This window comes from Solanum stenotomum, chromosome 7, assembly GCF_019186545.1.
Source record: "Solanum stenotomum isolate F172 chromosome 7, ASM1918654v1, whole genome shotgun sequence".
NCBI lineage: Eukaryota > Viridiplantae > Streptophyta > Magnoliopsida > Solanales > Solanaceae > Solanum > Solanum stenotomum.
In genome coordinates this window covers 4,938,432-4,960,832 of record NC_064288.1, presented here as the reverse complement: position 1 = coordinate 4,960,832, position 22,401 = coordinate 4,938,432, and the positions used below count along the sequence as shown (strand labels likewise).

Below are 22,401 nucleotides of genomic sequence, written 5' to 3'. Positions count from 1 at the left end.
TCAGATGAGTAGTACTATTGATTTTTGAGTTCTTGATTTCTTAGTATTGAGTTTTCTATGTTGTTATTGAGATCCTTGAGTTGATTTATTCATGTCTATATTTTAGCCTGAACCCTCTCTTGAGTTATAATTTTTGAGAATCTTTTTAAGCAAACATTTTGTCTTAATTTGATTTTATGAAAAATCAAAGATGAATTTTCAGAAAGAGTTTTAAACATTATTTGATTAAGAGTATAAGGGAACTAAGTATTACCAAATGTTTCACTTTTTACATTGAGATATGAGATATTTTGATTTCTATATGAGTAAATGAGTTCAAAGATATTTTAGAGCAGTTGCCTCTTTTAAGAGGTTATTCTGAACAATTACCTCAAATTGAGAAAGTGTATGTTTTATACATTTGAGCATGTTTATNAATTTCATAGTTGATGGCGTGACACTAAAAGTGGATTCGAATTTGGATACCATTCATGATGAAAATAACGAAGATACTTGAGGTTTATGCTTCTACTGATACAATTGAAATTAAATATTCCGTGAAGCAAAATTATACTCCAAGCAAAATTCTCCTCCTTCAGTCGATTAACAACACTATGATCAACTGTCGGTAGTGGCAAAACACTACCACTTTGAATGTTACAACAGTTTGAATGGGACATAGGTGTTGGAGACAACAAACGAAAGTTAGGCTCACCAACGGGTGTTACCGTCTCGACAAATTCATCGCGTAGTTCCATTTCAGTTGATGAATCTTCCTTCGCCATTTCTAACTACTGTGTATAAAAGAAACAATGTACATCAATTACTACCAAATATGAAGCTTACCGAAACTACGTACAAAAATAATCAAATGAAACTCAATAACATTGTCCCTATAAAATTCCTACCTGAACTATGTGAAAAAACAATAATGTAAGCTTATATCAGAAGAAATGCAAAATTTGATACCCAATAGTGGGAACCAACCGTACAAAATTTGATAACTACCCAATAGTGGGAACCAACCGTACTCTATTTTATTTAATAATTAATATATCTATATATATTAATAATAATTATTATTATCTTTTCAACTTCTTTAAACTGCTATATATGTGAAAAAAACTTTCATATTTGTAATATTGAAAGTGTACTATTATTTGTGTAGTTAAGTCTTAAGGATGGTCTTTCCATGTAATTTTCCCTATTGTATTGTTGCTGGGTTATTTGTAATAAGAGTGTTGGGCCTGGGTTATTGTTGTAAGAGTTAGTGGGCTGCTGGAAAATGAATAGAGAATGGAGTGGGCTGAAATGGTTTAAGGAAAAAGGCTCAAAATGGTCTTGCAATTGATTTTAAAGGGAGGTAAAATAGTGGCTAGATTCGCAATAGAAATATAACCGAATGAATTTCAATTGTAGCCAAAATGAACTTAGTCGGTAAATTCGGCCGAAAGTTAAATACGATGAATTTATACAAATTAATCAATGAACTTCTTAATCTTAACGAGATAAAATAATTAACTCAAATATAAACTAAATAATTTAAATATAAACTATTATATAACTAAACTAAAACCAAATAGTCAAATGAAATTAAAACTTTTTTGAGATGATTTTCGAATATTCATAAAATATACTAATTATATACATAATTAAGTAAAACATATATATTATCTAAAAATTATAAAAAGGTGACAAACTATTTAAAATAACTTGTAAACTATTTTTATTTTTTTTGAAATTTTCTAGAACTTATTATTTTAAATCGTTTCAAATTGAAGAAGCTCGATAATTAATCTACTTGCGGAGGTTCGAAATTGGGTGTCAATAGTGATGACTCCTTAAATTTTTTCTTAAATTCTTTCAAATTTAGTTTAATTGATTTTTTAGTCACCACGACGTTGCGCCTTATTGAAAAAATAGGAATGCCAACTTGTGTAATGATCCATTAGATCATTTTGAGCACTAGAACATTTTTCCATAAAATACTCTTTTCGTTAATTTTTAACACAAATTTTGAACTATTTGTTTAATTATGATTATTTAATATATAAATTTGAGATAATTAATTTAGTTAATGTTTAATGGATGAAGTCCACAATTAATTTAATACTACAATTTAGTTGGTGTTTAATGATAAATTGACTTTCTTTAAAGCCATTGTGACACCTCTATTTTTGTCGATCAAATTTGAATGATGAATTAAAGTGAGATATTCACAAACTTGAAATTGAATGAGGTAATATATATATAGACAATATATGAGTAATCAATTTTTTCTTTCTTTAAGCCCAAATTTATGGATTTGATTCCAAANTTTGAGATAATTAATTTAGTTAATGTTTAATGGATGAAGTCCACAATTAATTTAAGGATTTGATTCCAAACCCACATTTATTCCTAATATATATATATATATATATATATATATTATTTATTTTAATTACTTGTTTTTAAAATATTTTCCAGAATCTAAGAATATATATAAATTAATATGAATATTGTGGTAAAAATATTCATATTAATAATTCTTTCTTAAAAGATGTGTAAAGTTCAAAACGGACAACTTAAAATATACAAAAAAAGTATTATAAAAGAAAAAATAGACAAAATATCTATTGAAAAAAAATTCTTATAACAAAAACTCAAGCATCATTTATTATATAAAAAAAAAAATGGTCATTCGACTCTTTTCATTACATTGATAGGTTAGTGGGCCTCACTCATTCAGCTACTTTGAGTGCTACACTGCTACTTCTTCTTCTCTATAAAAAATGTTTTCCCAATCTATTATGTATTTCTTTAGTAGTCTACTCTTGTCAATTTTGACAATGTCGTAACATTATTAAGAAATATAATAATATTATCAATAAATTGTACTTAGTTGTTTGTTGTGATCAAACTCACACTTCATGACGACTAATTTTTAGTTCCACCATTGAAGAGCTTCAAAGCTCAAATTATAAAATTCGACCAGTCACAAATATGAATAGTTTCGAGTGAATAATATATCAAAAGACTTAAAATAACAAGAGAATACCATACCAAAATTTGGGATCATTTAGAGTAGATTTGAGTTAGTCGGAATAGGAAAAAAAATCAATTACTCATTGATATTTATACTGCAATGTGTAAATATCGTATAAATAATGTATGTATATATATAGAGAGATGTTTTTTTAACTCCTCCCTCAGGAGTTTCCACCTTTGCTCCATTGATGACTCAAACTCATAACCTCTAGATCGGAGGTGAGAGATGCTCATTATCCGAACAACTCCCTCTCGTCTCCCTAATATTGATGCTTAATTTAGTTAGGAAAAAAGGTTAAAAATGCCATTGATGTATTATAAATGATTTAAAATTGCACTCTTTCCACCTATTAGATCAATAATGCCCTCAAGGTTTTTTAAAGTCTGAAAATGCCCTTTTTTAACACCACAATAACATGACAATGATGAGTCATTTAATGAAACAAATAGTTTCATCTTATTGGTCCAAATAATTTTTTAGACTCAATTTCACTACCCAATCCATCTTTAGGAAAAATAACCCACCCAGTAATTTATAGTCATTTTTGTAAATTGCTCTCTATAACCTACCTTCCATTATATTCATCCTTGAATACATTTGCAGATAGAAATGTGGCTTTGTCCATTCTCGTTAAGTCTAAAATGTGTTTTCTTAAAGATGAATTTGACACATTTTCATATGTGGGTACTTATATAAGACTTCATTTTTTAAATTTGTGTCATTCATAATAGAACAACTTTCACATATAACAAACAAAAAAATTATATTTGTATGTTATAGGAAAGTTTGCATAATTGCAACATATATATGTATAATTCGCTATACATATACAATTGAAAGCTATGTCTATTTCGCTATACATATATACAAAAAGAAGCAATTGTATAATTTGTTGGCTCCTCTTCAGATTTGTATAATTTCGCTGGCATGCCATTTGTATAAATTGTTGTTAGCCTCTCGTTTGTATAAATCGTTGACAAAAATATTTGTATATGAAAAATCGCTCTCTCTTTCGCTTTATACAAACATAAATTATACATTTTACTTGTATAATCTGTGTTTGTATAAAATGAGAAAGAGAGAAAGGCAAAGGAGAACTGGGCAAGGGAATATTTGTATTGTATAATTATAAGTGTATAAGACGAATATATATGTATTTGCATGTGTTTATACAATTTTCTTTCGCTTTATACAAACATAAATTATACATTATACAAACATAAATTTTACATTATATTGTATAACCCGTGTTTGTATAAAACGAGAAAGAGAGAAAGACAAAAGAGAACTGGGCAGGAAATATTTTTATTGTATAATTATAAGTGTATAGTACAAATATATATGTATTTGCATGTGTATATACATTTTTCTCTCGCTTTATACAAACATAAACTCAATTTATACAATTCTGTTGTATTAAGCGAGAGAGGCGAGCACAGAGGGAGCAAGCGAGAAAGGGAGAGTGGCGGGCGAGAATTTGGAGGGAGAGAGGCGACTGGCAAACGTTTACTACGGGGCACAATTAAATCAAACAATAGCTACTTCATTTATTTTAGATTATAAGTTTGCCATTTTGTACAATTATCCCTTCATAATATGTGCCAAAATTGGTTGTTTTAACACATTGTTATCAAGATTTCAATTTTTTTTAATCTTATTCTGCTAATTTTACTCTCTTATTTTTTTTTTGACTAAACAAGCAAATGGGTGTTCATTAGTATTTCTCATTTGAAAATGTAAATGGAAAATGGTCTGTTTCTCACATAATATGTATTGAAGAGGGTCAAGGACGGAAAGAATGGAAGAAATACCCGGATAAGTTGGGTTCATTTTTAAAATGATTTACCGGTTGAGATTTTTTTTACCTTGATGGATTGGGTAGTTAAATTGGGTTAAAAATTATGTGAACCAATATACTAAAATGAAGTCATTTGTTTTATTAAATGACTTATCATTGCCATGTCATTGTGGTGTTAAAAAAGGGTATTTTTGAACCTTAAAAAAACATTGAGGGCATTTTTGATCTAATAGGTGAAAAGAGGGCATTTTAAAACTATTTGTGATACGTTAAGAACATTTTTAACCCTTTTTCCATTTAGTTATGGAGTATAATTTTCTCTTTTATCAGTGCATATACTTATGAAAAATGGTGTTCAATTGTCGCCCAATTGTATGGGCCTTAAGCCCATTTATAGGTTTTATTGAGCATCTGCCACTACCAGCCCAGGTGTCAATAACAAGTTTGTTGAGTCACGTGCTTTCACACGTATAAAACAAACCAAATTCCCTAATATCCGCACCACGTGCACGATAGCAATATACGTTTCAAAATTCTTACCTATACCCACCTCTTCGGTGCAATTTAGCAACCCACGCACCCCCACACACCCCATAGTACTCACCACGTTCATATCTGTTTCTTTTTTACTTTTTTTTTTCTCTCATTTTGTGAACGGCCTTTCGCCATAAAACTCTCTACCCCTTTTTTTCTCTGTAAACATTTTAGGGTTAGGGTTTTAAAACACACCGCTATTTTTACTCTTTTTATTTGAAGAATTGGGTTTTGGGTTTTGGGCTTTGTTCAATTTGTGAATTTTCTGGTTTTTTTTTTTGGGTGTGTTGACCTATCAATGCCTCAGAATCAACATATCAAATTGTGTGGACAAGTGAGAGGTTTTGGTTTCTTTACGTTTAGGAATCCTTCGAAAGTTTGTTCCTTTGTGCTATTTGTAGAGCGTGCATAGCTGCTTTGGTTAGTTCTAAGCTTCTATGGCGCCCAGTCGAAGAAAAGGTACAAGTAAAGCGGCGGCGGCTGCAGCAGCTTGCCGTCAGTGGAAAGTTGGTGATCTTGTGCTTGCTAAGGTTAAAGGGTTTCCAGCTTGGCCTGCAACGGTATGTGGGTGCTTTTCTGTTTCTCTATTTTTTACCCTTAGTTTTGGTATTTGTGGGTTTTTATTGTTTTTATGTGGTCAGTTCTTTCTTTTATAATTATTGGAGTTGTGGATCTGATGTTTTTGCGGGAAAAATCACCTTTTTAGAGTAGATTAGGGCCTTATGGTTCTTGAAAATGCTAAAAGACTGCAGTTTATACTGTAAAAAATGTGACCCTTTTGTCCACAGTGTGTCCAATCTCGGAACAACTGATTTCTTGTTATTCAAAAGAGTGTTAGAGATGAGACGAACTAGGAAGAGATTGGGGTTTGCGTGAGCACTAACTTCTTACCCCTGAATTATTGTTTAGGTATTGTTTATAATGTATGTAGCTAGTTTACTTTATTTTGGAATCTGAACTACATAAGACATTAAGTGTAGCTAATTACTCTTGCTATATTAACATTAGTTATCTAACAAAAAGGAAGTAGTAGAACTGTCAGGGCACTCCTAAGTTGTTGATTTGGAGACTACACTTTGGGTTGACTGCAGAACTTGAAGGGTACTACTGAGAATATCTGCTTTGTAGCTGGTTAGATTATAGGGTATATGGAGAGGTTTTTCTGAAGTTTCTGTATCTGGCTGTTTGATCATTTTATCAGGTTGATTTTCTGTGAACTAGATGTTGAATAGCCCATAATCTTGGTTCTACTTTCTTGTTGAACTCTGATTCTTCACTTTTCTGTCAGAATTATTACTTTGGGAAGTGACTATGATATTAATTTGTATGTCACACTATAATCTCTTTGGCAAGATTTTTTCTTTTGGGATCAGTAAAAGGTATTCATTAGCAAGATTTTGTGTATATATATATTTTTGTTAAGTTGTGTGGAGAGGTTTTCTTGAAAATAATATGTAAGTGAGATCGTTCCGCATTAAATGTATTTGCAGAATTATCCCATTGTGCCCAGTTCTAGTAGGGCAACAGGGATAGATATTACATTTTTTTATTTCATTTTGTGTCCTAGTTGGACTGGAGACAGTTAAAGAATGTCAAAGAATTTTGAAACAAAAAAAAAAGAATGTAAAAGGATTTTGAATCTGTGTAGTCTTAAATATGCTATGCCATTCATTTAAGGGAGTGTCACTAAGGGTAAAATGGGAGTCTCAGAATAAAGAACTTGCCAAATTCAGAAAGGTGGCATTTTTATGAAATCAAGCACATAAATAGGAACTGCACGAGTATTTTTTTTGTTCCTCTGTTTTTTCTTTTTTCTGCAATTTGAATGAAAGATTAATGATCCATGAGCAGAAAAAGGAGCAAGAAACAGGTAGCTAGTTTGGCAGTTTTTTTTTTGTTTCAACTTACACTCAAAAAAACAAGTTATTGTCTCATCTGATACTAATATCTAAACCTCTAATTAATCTAACAATCTAAAATATCAAGTCTTTTAAATGAAAGTGAGTTTCTATGGCAAATTAGTTAGATTGGCATTTGACTTCCATAGGATTTAGACAGTTTCACTAAATTGAACTTTTAGCTATTAATCTAACAATCTAAAATATCAAGTCTTTTAAATCAAAGTGAGTTTCTATGGCAAATTAGTTAGATTGGCATTTGACTTCCATAGGATTTAGACAGTTTCACTAAATTGAACTTTTAGCTATTATAGAATATCTTACCCTTTGGATCTCAGGAGTGATTATAGCAACATAAAGTTCCTTTGGATATGAACATATACGTAACTTAAAAACTATCCATCTTATCTCAGGAGTGATTATAGCAACATAAAGTTCCTTTGGATATGAACATATACGTAACTTTAAATCTATCTGTCTTGTCTCTATGATGCATTGCCTTATGCACACGAGAAAATCTTGCAAAATGACATCGGGCATGATGTAATAAAATCAATGGAGCAAGGAACTTAGACTTGAAGACTTCCTAATCTGACCATTTGTCACTCCTACATCTTGTTGTAGTCACTTACGGCTGCTTTTGACTACGTTCTGATTCCTCCCACTTTGTGTTTTGAATTGGAGTGTTATCTATAGAAAGTTTGCAGCTAATTTGCTAGTGTGTCTAATATGCTTGACTGCCGGTCTGTTTGATACTTGATAATAACACCAACAACATACCCAGTTTGATACTTGTGTAGCATAATTTGGAAATTCTTTCATTTTTTGATCTCAAATTATGTCTTAACGTATTTCCACTTGCATGGGTTTTTCTTTATCCTTCATGAGTATGAATATGTTTTTGTTGATGGAGCTATGTTGATTCCTTGTACCATCTTCCTTTCTCCTTATACCTCTTGTGTGTTTCCCTCTCTATATACTCTTGTATTGTACTATGATTGCTTCACATGCTCCCGTCTTCTTCTATGTTTTCCCTTACCACCGTCTTCTTCATTGGGCTGCGTATTCTGCCAATGCTGCCTATTTGTACCAGTTTAATTTAAACACACTAGCTTGAAGGTCTACTTGAATAAAACCTGTGTTATCTAGCTTTAACTTTCTTTGGAGCTTGGCATTATGATGTGGTGGTGTGCCAAATCTGGTTTAAGGAGGACGGATTTATTGATTGCCAAGGAGAGATGTCTTAGAAAACCCCATCACGAGTTTGGTGCAGTACAGGTGAGAAGTTTCACCTAGCTTTATCACGGTTTAGTGTGGGCACAGAGGCTATGGTGTGTGCTCATTGTCTATGAGATCTATATTGGAGATGCTAAAAAATAAATGTAAGTGGGAAGTTTATTTCTAATTGTCAGGTAAAACAGTCTAATGAACTTGTTCGTTAAAAATATAATAATTGATCTGTTACAACTACTAGTAGGAAATTAGAAATTCAACATATGAAAGTTGGTCATAGAGCTTGAATTCGAAAGTTAAAAACTGCATATTTGCACTTGAATTAGAAATTTAAGTTGACAATAGCATACATTTCTTTTAATCCTATTTTTTCCCATTTATTTGTTGATATAATTGTCATTTGTTCTTATAGTTGTGTTTTCTTGTGCTGCCTACTTATATATACATTTGTTTTTTTCCTTATTCACACACTTTTTCACTGAAGCCTGTACATCAATTATTAGTATAGCTAGAAAAGTTTGTACTAATTGTTAACTAGGCAGTGTAAATATACTAAGAGGATGTTTAGATTGGCTTAAAAGTTGGTCAAACCTACTTTTAAGTCAGTTTTTGACTTCTGGAAGTGTGTGGCAAATATAAAAAATAACTTAAAATAAGTAAAAAATGACTTAAAATAAGTTAGGAAGTGTTTGGCAAGGTAAAAAATGACTTAAAATAAGTTAGAAATGACTTAAAACAATTCAAAAACCAAAAGTAGGTCTCCCCCTACTTTTTATTTTTTTGACTTGAAAGTTTTTTCAGTTTGACTTTTTATTTTTGACTTAAAAGCAATTTTTTTAAGTCAATCCAAACAGGCTCTAAGTGTCACCATTCATGATAGAAAATTAGAAATTCAGTATAGGGAAGCTAGTCGCGCAACTTGAATTTTAATCTCAAAACTGCTTATTTGCATTTGAATCAGGACTTCAAATTCACTTTTTAATCAAAATTTTGCTGAATCAGCTGGTTCTTATGAGATTAGTGGACCTAAAATGGATGTCTAGGGGATGTAGCCAAAAAAGACACAAGATAGTTGCTCTCGGTTACATGCTATTCGACTTAAATATATGTCCTTATGTTGCATTGGTGCAAATCTAAGTACCTTCTATAATTGTTTTTATATTCAGTGATGTGGCTAATGAAGAATTCAGTTGGTTTAGTGCAAACAAAGATTTCTGTTTAGGTTTGAGAGGTTAAGGAGTTGAATTTTGTTTGGTTTACTGCAAAAGCGGGCAATCTTGTATGGTGCAATAGTTGTCCAAATCTGTCTCAATGGCCACCCATTATGATTCTGCTCCAATGAACTAGATGCAATCATAAACGTGTAGCAATTATTGTCTGAAATGATTACTTTGTTCTGTGGAATCCAGAACAACCTGCCAGACCCCTCTCCTTGATCACTGAAATTGCCAAGTAGCTGAATGAGTTGAATTGCCCTTTCCAATTCCCAATCATTACAGTTCCTCCTGTATCTTTTTTGTCATAAGAAAATCTAACATTTCGCTCTTTCCCTAATGACCCAACATACGGCTGCTGCAGGAATAGAATTCCACATGGCAAGACGAGATTTTCCTATGCCTCTCCTTTGCCAAGCATGTAGAAAACCCATAGTTGAACTTGAACATGACATACACCATTTTTTGATTTTTAGAAAATTGAAAACCATATTCAAAACCATGGATGCAATTTTGTAATGAAGGAAAAGATGGCTAACACCTTCTGCTTCTTCCTTGCAAATAATGCATCTATTGCAAAGTTGAATGCCTCTCCTTTGTAGGTTATCCCAAGTCAGACATTTGTCATTAGCCAGGATCCAAATGAAACACTTCACCGTTAGAGGAGCTTTACTTTTCCAAAGAGTTGTCGAGGGCCAAACACTAGAAGAGGGAGATCTAGAGAGAAGATTAGCAACTCTTAACAGAGAAGACAGCTTCTGAAATGCCATTAACATATGAAGCGATCCGGTTTCTGTAAGAAAGGAGGTATATTGTACAACATCTGAAGCATTGGTAATACACTTTTATTTCCCAATCGTTTAGGTTTATACGGATGCACCAATCTTGAGCTTGCCTGAGATCTGCAAGGGAAGTTACCCGTTGAGTGGTACTACGGAAAAGAGCAGGAAATAAATTCTTCAGTGGGGACTGTCCAATCCAAGTGTCTTGCTAAAATCAAATCTTCCTTCCATTTCCTACTTGCAGGGATATGTGCTCCCCAAAAAAGTCCCATAGGCCTATGTTTTTCGAAATGCTAATACCAACAGGAGAGGGTGAGGCTTTAGAAATCCAGTGACTTAGCAATCCATTTTTTTTAACACTGATGCCCTTTATCCAAAGTGCATTATCTTCTTCATTGAACCTCCACAACCATTTTTGCATTTGAATAAACATAATCTGAGTTAGTTTTCAAGCTTGGTTAGCATAATTTTTGCTTAATGTGTGTTCCGTAACTCTTGGTCCACTAAGTTATTTGAATTTATGTAGTTGAAATATAGCAGGTATCATGGAGGTGCGTGTTGCAAGTTTGTCTGAATGCCACCATTATTGCAAATAAATAATTGTTTTCTATTTGTTGTTATCTTTTACTAGTATTACATATAATCTTCTTCATTTATGCCTTCTCCACTAAACAGTGCTTTTTAAATTTTAGTTTATAGATCTTGTTTGTACGACAAAATTACTATGTCAGAGAACATTGTTAGACTACTTTTAGAGGTTACTCAGATGTACATGGTTAGTTTTCTAAAATAGTATGTGGGTTGTGTACATAGTCATCTTGAGAAAGAAAGTGCGTCCTGTGACAACAGAAAATTTATCACCTTGCAACTAGTTTGTAAACAGTGGTTTTTTAATTTCAGTTGGTAGATTTTGTTTGTACGACAACACAACTATGTCATAGAACATTGTTCGACTACTTTTAAAGGTTACTCAGATGTACATGGTTAACTTTCTAAAATAGTATGTGGGTTGTGTGCAGTCATCTTGAGAAAGAAAGTGTGTTCTGTCACAAAAAAAAGATATATCTCGTGACAGCTAGTTTCCCATATTTGTTTGTTCTATTCTCTGAAAATGAAGTTCTGATCTTAAATTTACACACGAAGTACTGCTATCCATGAACTTAAAAGTATCTAATATTATTTACCTTCTTAGGAAAAAGTATTAAGTATTAATAAGAGGTTTTTTTTTATGCAATAGTTTTTGGTCGTGTGTTTTTAACAATTATGCTTGTACGGACACTTCTACCTAGTGTACATCATCATAATATCTTAAGAGAAAAGGAAAACTACTTTGCTGCCACAATGTTTTTTTTTATAACAGTGGTGTCTGGGCAGCTTGCACGCATTTAGATTCCATCCGTACCAACTACCTTTGACCAATACTGGTGTCCGGTAAATCTGTGCATGAAGGGTTAGGTGGATAGGAAGAATCACCTACTGTTTTTATTTTGTTCTGTTGGGATTTGAACCTATATTAAGGTTTGCACCCAATTGGTTGACCACCAGGCCACACAATTAGTGTTACCAGCATAACCTCATAGTCTCATACTGAGCTATCTAGTGAGGGACAGTGTATTTATGGAAATGTTTGTTTAGTTATTAGCCTTTTTTTATTTAAACAAATTGTTCTGAAAATCTTGCAACTTAAACTCTTAGAAACATTTCAAAGGCAGATGACTAGATAATCAAGAGGTTACCTTAGATACTACAGGCAGCATCTGTTGATGTTTACCTTCTACCAATAACTGAGACTTTCTTCTAATTTAAGCAGGAATCAGTATCCTATAGGGTACAATAGCACTGATTAAGCTCAATTTATGAGTTTTTTTTAATAATTCCATTAATCATATGCAACCAATAATTGTGTCTATACATTTTTTTGACATTGCAAATGGACTAGTTCATTTTCTTAGCAAGTTCACGGTTTTGAACCCTGCCATAGACAAATTAATTGTGTTTAAGTTGAGAGAAGGGTAAAGGATTGGGCCCATTATATATTGAGTTTCGGACCGTGTGCCACTGTCCTTGGGGATTTTTCGGTTTTATAGAAGTTCTATTTAATGAGTTATTACTCTTATGACTTGTCGTAAAATATGTTTTTATATTAGCTTTCATACCAGATTCATTTATTTTTGTGTATTTTCATGATGGCCAGAAACACCTTGCCGCTTTCTTCACCTATTTCCTTTACTCATTTGACTAAGTTATTACTTATCCTACAAAATATTTTTTCATTAGATTCAATGTATTCTCTTATGATGGCCAGAATCTCCTAGTCTCTTTCTTTGTCTATTTCCTTTACCTCTCATTTGACCAACAGATGAACTCTGCAAGGAGAAGCCTAAGCATGATTTTGTTGCTTATGACAGGTGAGCGAGCCAGAGAAGTGGGGTTATTCAAGAGACCGGAAGAAAGTGTTAGTTTACTTTTTTGGGACCCAGCAAATGTGAGTACTTTATTTATTGATCGTGACTTGTTATATTTTTTCTTTTAAACCTTGGTAACTTCTGTGTGGTTGAACCTCTTTCAGTATCTGCAAACTTGAGTGAATTAAGTTATCTCCTTGCTTAGATTTCTTAGATGTACTCAATGTAACTTTAGTAAGATTATGATCATCAATAGATGCTTTCAATTTCGAAGTACTTTATAATTAAGAATTATCACCGTAAGATTAAGAGAACCAATATTTTGAGGATGTATACCGAATGTCAGGAATTCAAGGTTGTTACAGAGTATCTTGTAGGTGCACCTTTAGTAAGTTGATAAGTTCATTGACTGATTCATTGTATATTGGGAGTTCATGTGTTGCACCTTTAGTAAGTTCATTGACCAATTTTTTTTACCTTGGGAGCTTCATATGTTAGGAGTTGATAGTTTTAACTATCAAAATAGTCCTAAGTCAATTTTTGGTCAAGGAGGTAAAACAAGGCTGAGGTTTTTCGCCACATCTAATTGCTACCCCATATTTTAAAAATCGTATGGAAGTACAACAACACCAATAACATACCCAGTATAATCCCACAAGTGGGATCTGGAGAGGGTAGTGTGTATGCAGACCCTATCGCTACCTAGTCTACCTAGTGGAGTAGAGAGGCTATTTCCGATATACCGTTGGCTCAAGTAATCGGACTCTTCAATAATGATGCTGCACAAGTGTCGAATTCTTCAAAAATACACCAGTTCTGTAGAATCTGACACGCACCCGTCGACCTTTTTGAAGAGTCCGAGCAACATAGGTTTTAAAAGGAAAACAATGAGAGTTTAATCATATGAAAGTAATTTCTTAATATTCCCTTACTGTTAGAGTGGTGTAGCCTACTAATTCTGCTGTCTTCTTACTTGGCGTGTATGGCATCCTTTATTTCTATTCTCCTATTCCATTAATTTGATATTTTTGCTATTTTTTTTTTCTGAATTCAGAGCCTTCTGCAATCCTGTGGATGTCGAAGCATTTACTGAGGATAAGAAACAGTCTCTTTTTGTTAAACGTCGTGGAAAAGGTGCTGATTTTATTCGTGCTGTGCATGAGATTATTGATTGCTTTGAGAAGTTGAAAACGGAGCAACTAGTCAATGGTAGTTCTACCGAAGAAGTTACTGTTAGGAGTGACAATGTGGTTGTTGAAATGACCAGAACACATTTGGAGGGTGAAGCTCTCAACACGCCTGAATCTTCATCAAAAGTGAACCATGGAGATGAAAGCGAACCAGACTTTGAAAACGAGGCTGGTGCAGTTGCTGCAAAAGACGACGTCTCCCATGATGGGGAAATGCTGTCAGTTGATCCTACTGGTGTGGAGGTTATGGATGGGCCAGCTACAAAGACTTATTCTACCCGAAGGAAAATTGTAGGCGGAAGGTCAAGAAATGGTGCTGTGGAGAGAAGGGTTCCATCTGCACGCAGGTTGAGAAGTTCATTGAGAGCCGATCCTGAAGTACTTCAAAATCGTTTGTTTCCCTCTGGCCTTCTTAGCATGAATGCCGGATATGGTGCCAATACTGTAAGGGATAGATCTGCCAGAAGGAATAAAATGGATGGTAAACTATCAGATGGTTTAGATAGGAACAATATGGAACAATCTGATTTTGTTTCTAATGGCAGCACAGAAGAGAGTGATTCCGAAATTGCTACTGTTGACTCTTGCAGTGTTAGCTTAAATGAAGGAAGCAGTGTGGAATCTGGTTGTAAACCTGTGTATAAGTGTGCTGTGCAAGGTGATTCGGAGGTTGAGTTGAGCCATAGGCTTGAGTTCCAAAGTAGTGCGGTAATACTCAAGAAGAAACGGAAGCCAAATAGAAAGAGGCTGCACATTGATTTATCTGAGTCCTCTGCTGGTTTAGACAAAGATGCACCTCCGGAGGTACTGACTGCTAGAACTACAGATGTTTTGCCAGGTGACCCTGTCAAATCTGATGAAAAAAATTCCAAGGAATTGAAGGAAGATGGTGATGAGCACTTACCACTGGTTAAGAGAGCCAGGGTGCGTATGGGTAGATCAGCACCTGAAGGGGAGGTGCTAGATAATGAGGTTCTGAATGATGCAAAATCACCAGGAGCTTCTGACAAGTCTTTGGAACAGGTACCTGAGGGAGATGGATCTTGCCTTCAGAACTCTACTTGTATTAAAAGTGATGCATACGACTCATCTCCATCAAAGAAATGTTCTTCCAAAAGACCATCTTTTTGGGAAATCCGTAAACAGTTTGGTGGTTCGCTGGATGGTGAATCTGCTTTACCTCCATCCAAACGGCTTCATCGTGCCTTGGAGGCTATGTCAGCTTATGCTGCAGATGATGATAAACAAGATGTGGATGGGCTTTGTAAAATGAAGACATCTATCAACGGGTATTGCTCAAGTTCCAAGGAGGTTTGCTCTGAACTGTCTGGAGGTATTAAAGTTGAGAATAACTCTGATGTGGATAGAATGAGAAGCCCAGCTAATGCTGTGCAGGAAGATGCTACTATTGTGGCCAGTGCTAAAGCGTTAGTAGCTCGGGAAGGCTTGGAACATTTATCAGAAGTGCCAGCTCTTACTACACCTTTAGCTTGTGATGATAGCTCAGCAAAGGTGTCCTCTGAAGATAAATGTGATGTTTCAGATGCTGTTATTCAGACTCCTCAAAAAGTGGAGTCTTCAAATGACTGCCCTTCTAGCACTTTTGTTGCACACTCTGCTAATGCCGAGTCTGATGATGGTGAGTTGCAGGGTACCTTCAAATGTAAATGTCCCTTACCAGAGCCAGTCATGACATCTGATGAAAATTGTGAAAATGAAGCTGCAGAGTCCGCAAAACATTTTGAAGATCCAATTTCTGAAGTTTCTGGGAAATCTGCTGATTGTGGATCTAATGATGAGGTAATTATGAGTTCACCAGAAAAAAATGGTATTATGAGGTTGGGTAGTGCAGATGCTGAATGTGGTAAAAATAACAACTTGTGCCAGGTGTCATTAGATGTGAGCATTCAAGACAATGACAAGTAAGTTATTTTCGTTTTTACCTGTCACAACGTTTTAGTCTCCATCTTATTTGCTCTGGTCCCTCATCTGTTGTACCTGATGTATTGATACTTCACTGTATGCCTTATCTTAGGTCACTTAAGATGAAAGAAGCTGGATCAGCATCAAAGAATATAAGTGTGACTTCATCTTCAAGCCCTGAAAAAGTTGTGGATGTGTCACTCAAGGAGTTGCACGTGTCTGGTTTGAGCTCTGTATCTGATGATCAGTTTGGCGATAAAGCTGTCTCGACCACCCTTTCATCATCCTCTCATGACTCCTTTGTTAGGACATCTACACCAAATACTTTAACTTGCAACATGTCTACTGTAGATAGTAGCATGCATGTAAGTATTGGGAACTCTAGTCCCTTGCCTCATCAGCTACATAACAAACAAAGGACCAGTGGGAAACTGAGCAGCAGAGGAGAAGCTAATGTTGCTTTGGGTTCCTTTGAGGCCACTCTTGGCATACTGACAAGGACAAAAGAAAGTATCGGGCGAGCCACACGTGTTGCGTTAGACTGTGCTAAATTCGGTGTTGCTTCCAAGGTATAGTTACATGCTTGTTGTCACAATAATTTTCTTTTTAATAGTTTATTATAGTGTGTGTTAACTTATCTGCTGAATCTTCTTGATTTGTTTTCCTCCTTCCCTGTTACTACTTTCTACTGTGAATTGCCGTTTGTGTAGCTCAGATGAATAATATGAGTCTTTTCCTTGAACCCTTTTCTGCTTTCTGAAGCTTGGTTAGGATTTGTTGTTTTCTCCCTGCTCTTTGGGCAGTTTACAAGTTGTCAGCTTGTTTTTGGTGTCTATTTTGGCTTCCTGCGTGATTCATTAGGTCAGGGGGATAAGGTGTTTGATGACAAAGGAAGTTTGTTGCTTGGTTGTTTATCTTCTGATGGAAAGAGCTTTATTCTATTGAAATTTCTAAGCTCTAATCCTGTCTATTTTTCATTTTAGTTATGAGCTTTCAGGTCACCTCAGGTTGCTGAACAAGTAATTTGTTTCTATTTGTCCTGAAGGGACTTGTGAAGTGTGTGTTAATTCCCAAGAGGGAGGAAACATGATGTTTATGCAGTTGAAGATAATTTTGTGGTATATATTTGGGAACCCATTTGTGTTCTTTTGTTGGCTGAAGTTTGATTAATATAGAGATGTCTTAAGGTGATTCAAGAGTAATAAATGATATATTGTATGGATGGAATTAGAGAAATGGAATTAATGGGTTTCAAATCTGTCTCCATTGAGAAAAATAAACAGAGTACAGATACAATAAGGTGAGGTTAATCTGGGACCTGGTTGACATTTGTATCCTGCGTTCCCCTACAAATATTGAACTAATTCACTTTCCTAGATGCACATTTGTATTGGTTTCCTAGTTTGGAATTTGAAGTTTTGAGTTTTTAGTGACGAGGACTGGGAATTTTGAAATTTGTATCTTTTATTTCCCATTATGCATGTTAGTCCTGTTTCCTGATGTTGAATGATGAACTCAGGTTGTGGAGATCATTGCTCAAAAGTTGGAAATCGAGTCGAGCTTACGTAGAAGAGTGGATCTTTTTTTTCTTGTTGATTCTATTGCACAGTTTTCTAAAGGACTGAAAGGTAACTTGTATGAGTATCTTCTACTTTCTGGCATTGCACTTGTATGCTTCTTTTGTATCTTCCTGATACGATGTTATTCCCTGGTTGTATTTGTAATTATAGGTCACATTGGCGGCATATATCCTTCTGCAATTCAGGGAGTATTGCCTCGTCTCATATCAGCTGCTGCTCCTCCTGGCAGCAGTTCTCAGGAAAATCGAAGGCAATGTTTGAAAGTAAGTGAAACATTTCCTTTTTCTGTTCCTTCCATTGCATTTCAAATTTAATGTTGGATCAAACCCTACATCTCATATTCTTTCTTGTTTCTTGATAGGTTTTGAGGGTTTGGCAGGAAAGAAAGATTATTCCCGAGTCAGCTATTCGACCCTACATACGAGAACTTGAATCCTTTTGTGGTTCATCATTAGGTCGTGGATTCTCTCGATGTCCCATGAGGACAGAAAGACCTTTTGATGATCCAATTAGAGAAATGGAGGGCATGCTGGTTGATGAATATGGAAGGTAACTTATATAGTACCCTTATAGATTATAGATGATATTGTTAAAGGTGAAAATAAACTTTATGATTCGACTCTTTCCCTTGACATGTCTTGATTGTGAATCTTGTTGTACTTGTTCAGCAATTCAAGTTTTCAACTTCCTGGGTTTCGTATGCCTGCAATGCTCAAGGATGAAGAAGTAAGTGATGATTCTGATGGTGAGAGTTTTGAGGCTGTCACTCCAGAACACCCTGCTGGAAAGCCCAATGGAGAAGAGGCTATCCTGGCTATTGAGAAGCACAAACATATCCTGGAAGATGTTGATGGTGAACTTGAAATGGAAGATGTGTCCCCCGTGTGTGAAGGTGAAATTGCTTCCATCAGTCACATCGTTGGAACAGATTCTGCTCAGATTTCACGTCCCGATGATGGGAACAGTTTTGGAGCCTCCTTCCATCCCCCACTTCCAAAGGATGGTCCCCCTTCATCTCCTCCTTTGCCATCATCTCCCCCTCCACCACCTCTGCCCTCAGTTATGCCAGCGCCATCTTCTTTTCCACCTCCATCTTCTATATTGAATCTCGCCCCCAGTAGTGTTCAGTCAAAGTGTTCAATGGGTTCCCAGGTACAGTTGTTTTTCTTCTTTCTTGGGCTATGTGCAATTTTTTTCTTGTGAATTTGTATTGGTAAGATCAACTATTGCTTTGGTAGAATTATTTTAACATGTGCAATCTGAATGTTCATGTTTTGCAGAATATCAAAGACAACTTGCAGGAAACCATTTTTCAGCAGTGTACAGTTGCACAAGTCCATCTGGCAGTCTCAGATGCTATTCATTGTCAGCCCTCTGACAGCAGAGAGATTCATGCTGAGGGACCATTGAAGCTGCTAGATTCTTCTAGTTCACGTCCTTCCAGTACTGGAGCTGTGCCTCATCCACCATTCGGCTTGTCTAATGTAGTGCACCCACCTGATGGGCCTTCTGGCAAGGGCTTCCATTTGCGGCCACCTCACCCCGCTCCTTCAAATCAGTTCTCGTATGTTCAAGCTGATCAGCGGAGGGATATATCAACCCCTTATTCCAATGTACTCCATATGCAGAATGCAGATAATAGAAGTTTTCCCAGAGATCGTAATGGAATTAAGTCAGCACGGCGTGAAATTGGAGAGAGCTGGGTGGCACCATCCCATTATTCTGGTAAGGCATTTGCCATTCTGCAATGCCTGGGTATTTCAACCATCTATATTTCCTTTGGTTTCACTGTTGCTTGTCTCTTTCAGGTCCATGCTTTCCAGATGGTTCCAGAGGTCACTATGCTGGTGGATCATATCCTGTTCCACATGAACCACCTTTACCAAGCCACAAGTGGGGTTACCCTCCCCGGGGTATGAATAGGAGGGAAATCTTTACTCACAGACCACCACCTGAACACCCAATTCCAGTGACATCTAGAGGTGAGTTCTTTTATCCATCTGGAAACCACATGTACTGTTACTCTATTTCCAATGTACTTTTGTTTCTGAAGTACTCTTCATGTTTTAAGTGCTCTACTTTATTCAACAAGATTTAATTTTTGTTGAAGCTGTAATTGGTATATGGGGGCTTGTGAATGTGATGCATAACTTGCAGACTGCATCAAATTTCTCTTAGAAGCTTTGGCAAAAACTTAAACGGAAGTTTTAATACTCTAGCCACTGTCCACTGATGTGCAATTGTAGATTGCAGGCCTTGGTTTTACACCTTTGATGTACTTCCTTTATTACTCTTGCTGTTTGGTTTAAACCTTTGCTGTTAAATTGCCAAACAAAATCGTTTACATTATAGCCTACTGAAATTGTAGATAGGATGAAATTGATGGTGGAAAACAAAACATTTAAGCATTTAAGTGGCCAGAAATATCATTTGACCTTTCAATGTGAAATTGAACAATAAACAAGTGAAGATTCCAAGTAATAAAGATAGAAGTGTGAGTGGGGTGTCAGCTTATTACTTTTGTGGGTTGCCGTGCTCTTTGTATTTTTTTAAAAATTATTATTAATGCAATAAAGGGCAAGGTATTTTTTCCTAAGGATTTTTTACACAATACTTAGAATGGTGGCTTCTGCTGTGCAGGTCCTGGCTTTTGGAGACCAAGATAAGATGATGACCCAAGAGTGGAAGCTACAGCTGCTGGTACTGCTACTTTGTTAAAAAATGAACAGTTCAGGCAGTGGTTAAGTTTTCTTTCATTGTTCTTATACCTGACCTATTTTTGCAGGTAGTGCGGCTTGTTTATACTAATCTGAGCGTAATTTGTGGGCAGAGGTGCACTGAAGGAGAGAACAGCGACGCAGTTCATGGTTGTATATATGTATCTTAGCGTTCCTTTGCAATTGTAGAGTGGGGGATAATCCATCATCTAGAGAGCTCTGTAGCATATTCCTAGGCAGCTGAGTTTTGTATATTTAATTTATATTGTTTTTTTTCCTTTAGTTATTCTGTTTATCTTCTCTCCTCTCCTAGTTAATATAAGAGGTCTGTCAACAACAATAGTTAGGGCATTTCAGGTTATTACTCATCATGTGCACTCATTGTTATAGAAGTCTCACATGATCCCTGTACATTCTGGAGGAACTCACCTCATTCAGTGTAACCAGAATTGTGAAGCTGAAATCATAAGGTGATAAATTAAAATTGTGTTTGCTCTTGGTAGCAAAATATACTATGCGCGATAGACCCGATACTTGTTTGAGGCTGGTGTGTGTTATTGTTACAAGTAGTTGTAGCCTGTTAATGTTTGAGGCTGGTGTGTGTTATTGTTACAAGTAGTTGTAGCCTGTTAATACGCTGAGCTGCGTTGACATGCTAGAACGATGTCAAATCAGCGCCAGTGTCTATTTCATTGGGATGCTACTGTTCCCCTGATCCGTTCTTCCTGCTTCACCGAAAAATACTTGTCTTTTAGCAGCTTGCTCAGTTCAAGTGTATCCACCTACATTGGAGGAACAAAAATGTGGCATAACAAAGATGGATAGTTATAGTTAGTGTTAAAGTAGCCACAACCTCGATTTGATGCAGGTTGAATGTGTTGTGATGCTCTTGGAACAACCTTTCTGAAAATATCTTGTTAAGCAATAGTTTGGAAAGCACATTACATTATTTAGCATGACAGACTGGTAACGTTGAGAAAGAGATGCCCTTAGTTGGAAGCCTTAAGCCCAGACGTATTATTGAAAGCTAATATATATAGTTGTTTTTGTGTTCTATTTCTTGTATTTCTATTATGTTGTGTTTGGTTTATTAGAAACAATATTTCTACCTCCGAGATAGAGGCAAGTGTAGTGAAATTATATTGAGTATGTTATTGTTGTTTTGTTTGCGGAGAAACCAAGAAGCCGGTCATAATTTATTTTTAAAATATGAAGTAGACTAACAGAAATAATTAGTCCAAAAGTTTTGAACACTTTACGGTTCTTGATTGACTTTAATTATCGTTGGTAACACGTTAAAAAGAGACAAAAAGTCAATACTTTAGAAAAATACTTTATTGTTATGACTCTCAATTTTTTCCTTCTTTCGGAGCATGTTTCTTTTTGGTTTTCTCACCAGGTGTCTGGTATCCATATTTGAGTTGCATTAAATCTAGATTTGTATCGGAAAGTCCCACATTGAAGATAAAGTGCTCCTTAACAAAGACTACTCAGTACTCAGGGATCGAGACTTCCGATTAAGAATGAACAATTACTTATTACTCCACCACAATCTTTATTGGTCCTTCTTTTGGAGTATTTATACTGGTGGTAGTAATTCTTTAGTAATTATTTTATGTTAAAACTTAACCTAATTTAACTTTTAAAAAACAGTTGCAATAAGAAAAAAAACATATCACATAAATTGTTTTTTTTTGTTGTGTCGCACACAATTGTAGTGACTTCTTATTTTTATGTCATAAGTTAGTACACCAAAAGTTTGTGATCTAACACCTTATTCTGGTTGTATTGTATTTGTTAATTTAAATATAATATTTGTTTTGTTTATTAATTAAATTTTATTGTATTATATTGTTTAAATTCATCATTAGATACCAATAAAAAATTCATTTGTATAATGACAGATTTGATGTGATTGTGTTGTTATTTTAATATTTTATTATTTAGGCTAACTTTTCATAATAATTCTATACGATACTCTTACCATTTCTTATATGAATATATGACATTATGTAAAGTCGGTTAACGAAAGCAGAAGAATTGGGACCACCCACCTTAGAGATTGGTAAAGCATAAATTGGTAAAATGACAACAGGGGAAAAATTATGTGGCAAATG

General features: G+C 35.0%; 1 protein-coding gene across 1 annotated transcript in view; it reads left to right on the top strand.

The window, feature by feature from the left end:
• Positions 1 to 5,445: 5,445 nt before the first annotated feature.
• Positions 5,446 to 22,401, top strand: part of LOC125871336 (protein HUA2-LIKE 2-like) — a 29,272-nt gene continuing 12,316 nt past the window's right edge. The window contains exons 1-13 of the mRNA XM_049551924.1: positions 5,446 to 5,902; positions 12,878 to 12,954; positions 13,929 to 15,986; positions 16,100 to 16,556; positions 17,507 to 17,615; positions 17,718 to 17,830; positions 17,929 to 18,116; positions 18,236 to 18,719; positions 18,848 to 19,292; positions 19,376 to 19,602; positions 20,208 to 20,267; positions 20,353 to 20,445; positions 20,675 to 20,754. Coding sequence (XP_049407881.1) covers positions 5,780 to 5,902; positions 12,878 to 12,954; positions 13,929 to 15,986; positions 16,100 to 16,556; positions 17,507 to 17,615; positions 17,718 to 17,830; positions 17,929 to 18,116; positions 18,236 to 18,719; positions 18,848 to 19,292; positions 19,376 to 19,602; positions 20,208 to 20,267; positions 20,353 to 20,445; positions 20,675 to 20,754 — 4,514 coding nt within the window. The 5' untranslated portion in view covers positions 5,446 to 5,779. The remainder of the gene's footprint in view (positions 5,903 to 12,877; positions 12,955 to 13,928; positions 15,987 to 16,099; positions 16,557 to 17,506; positions 17,616 to 17,717; positions 17,831 to 17,928; positions 18,117 to 18,235; positions 18,720 to 18,847; positions 19,293 to 19,375; positions 19,603 to 20,207; positions 20,268 to 20,352; positions 20,446 to 20,674; positions 20,755 to 22,401) is intronic.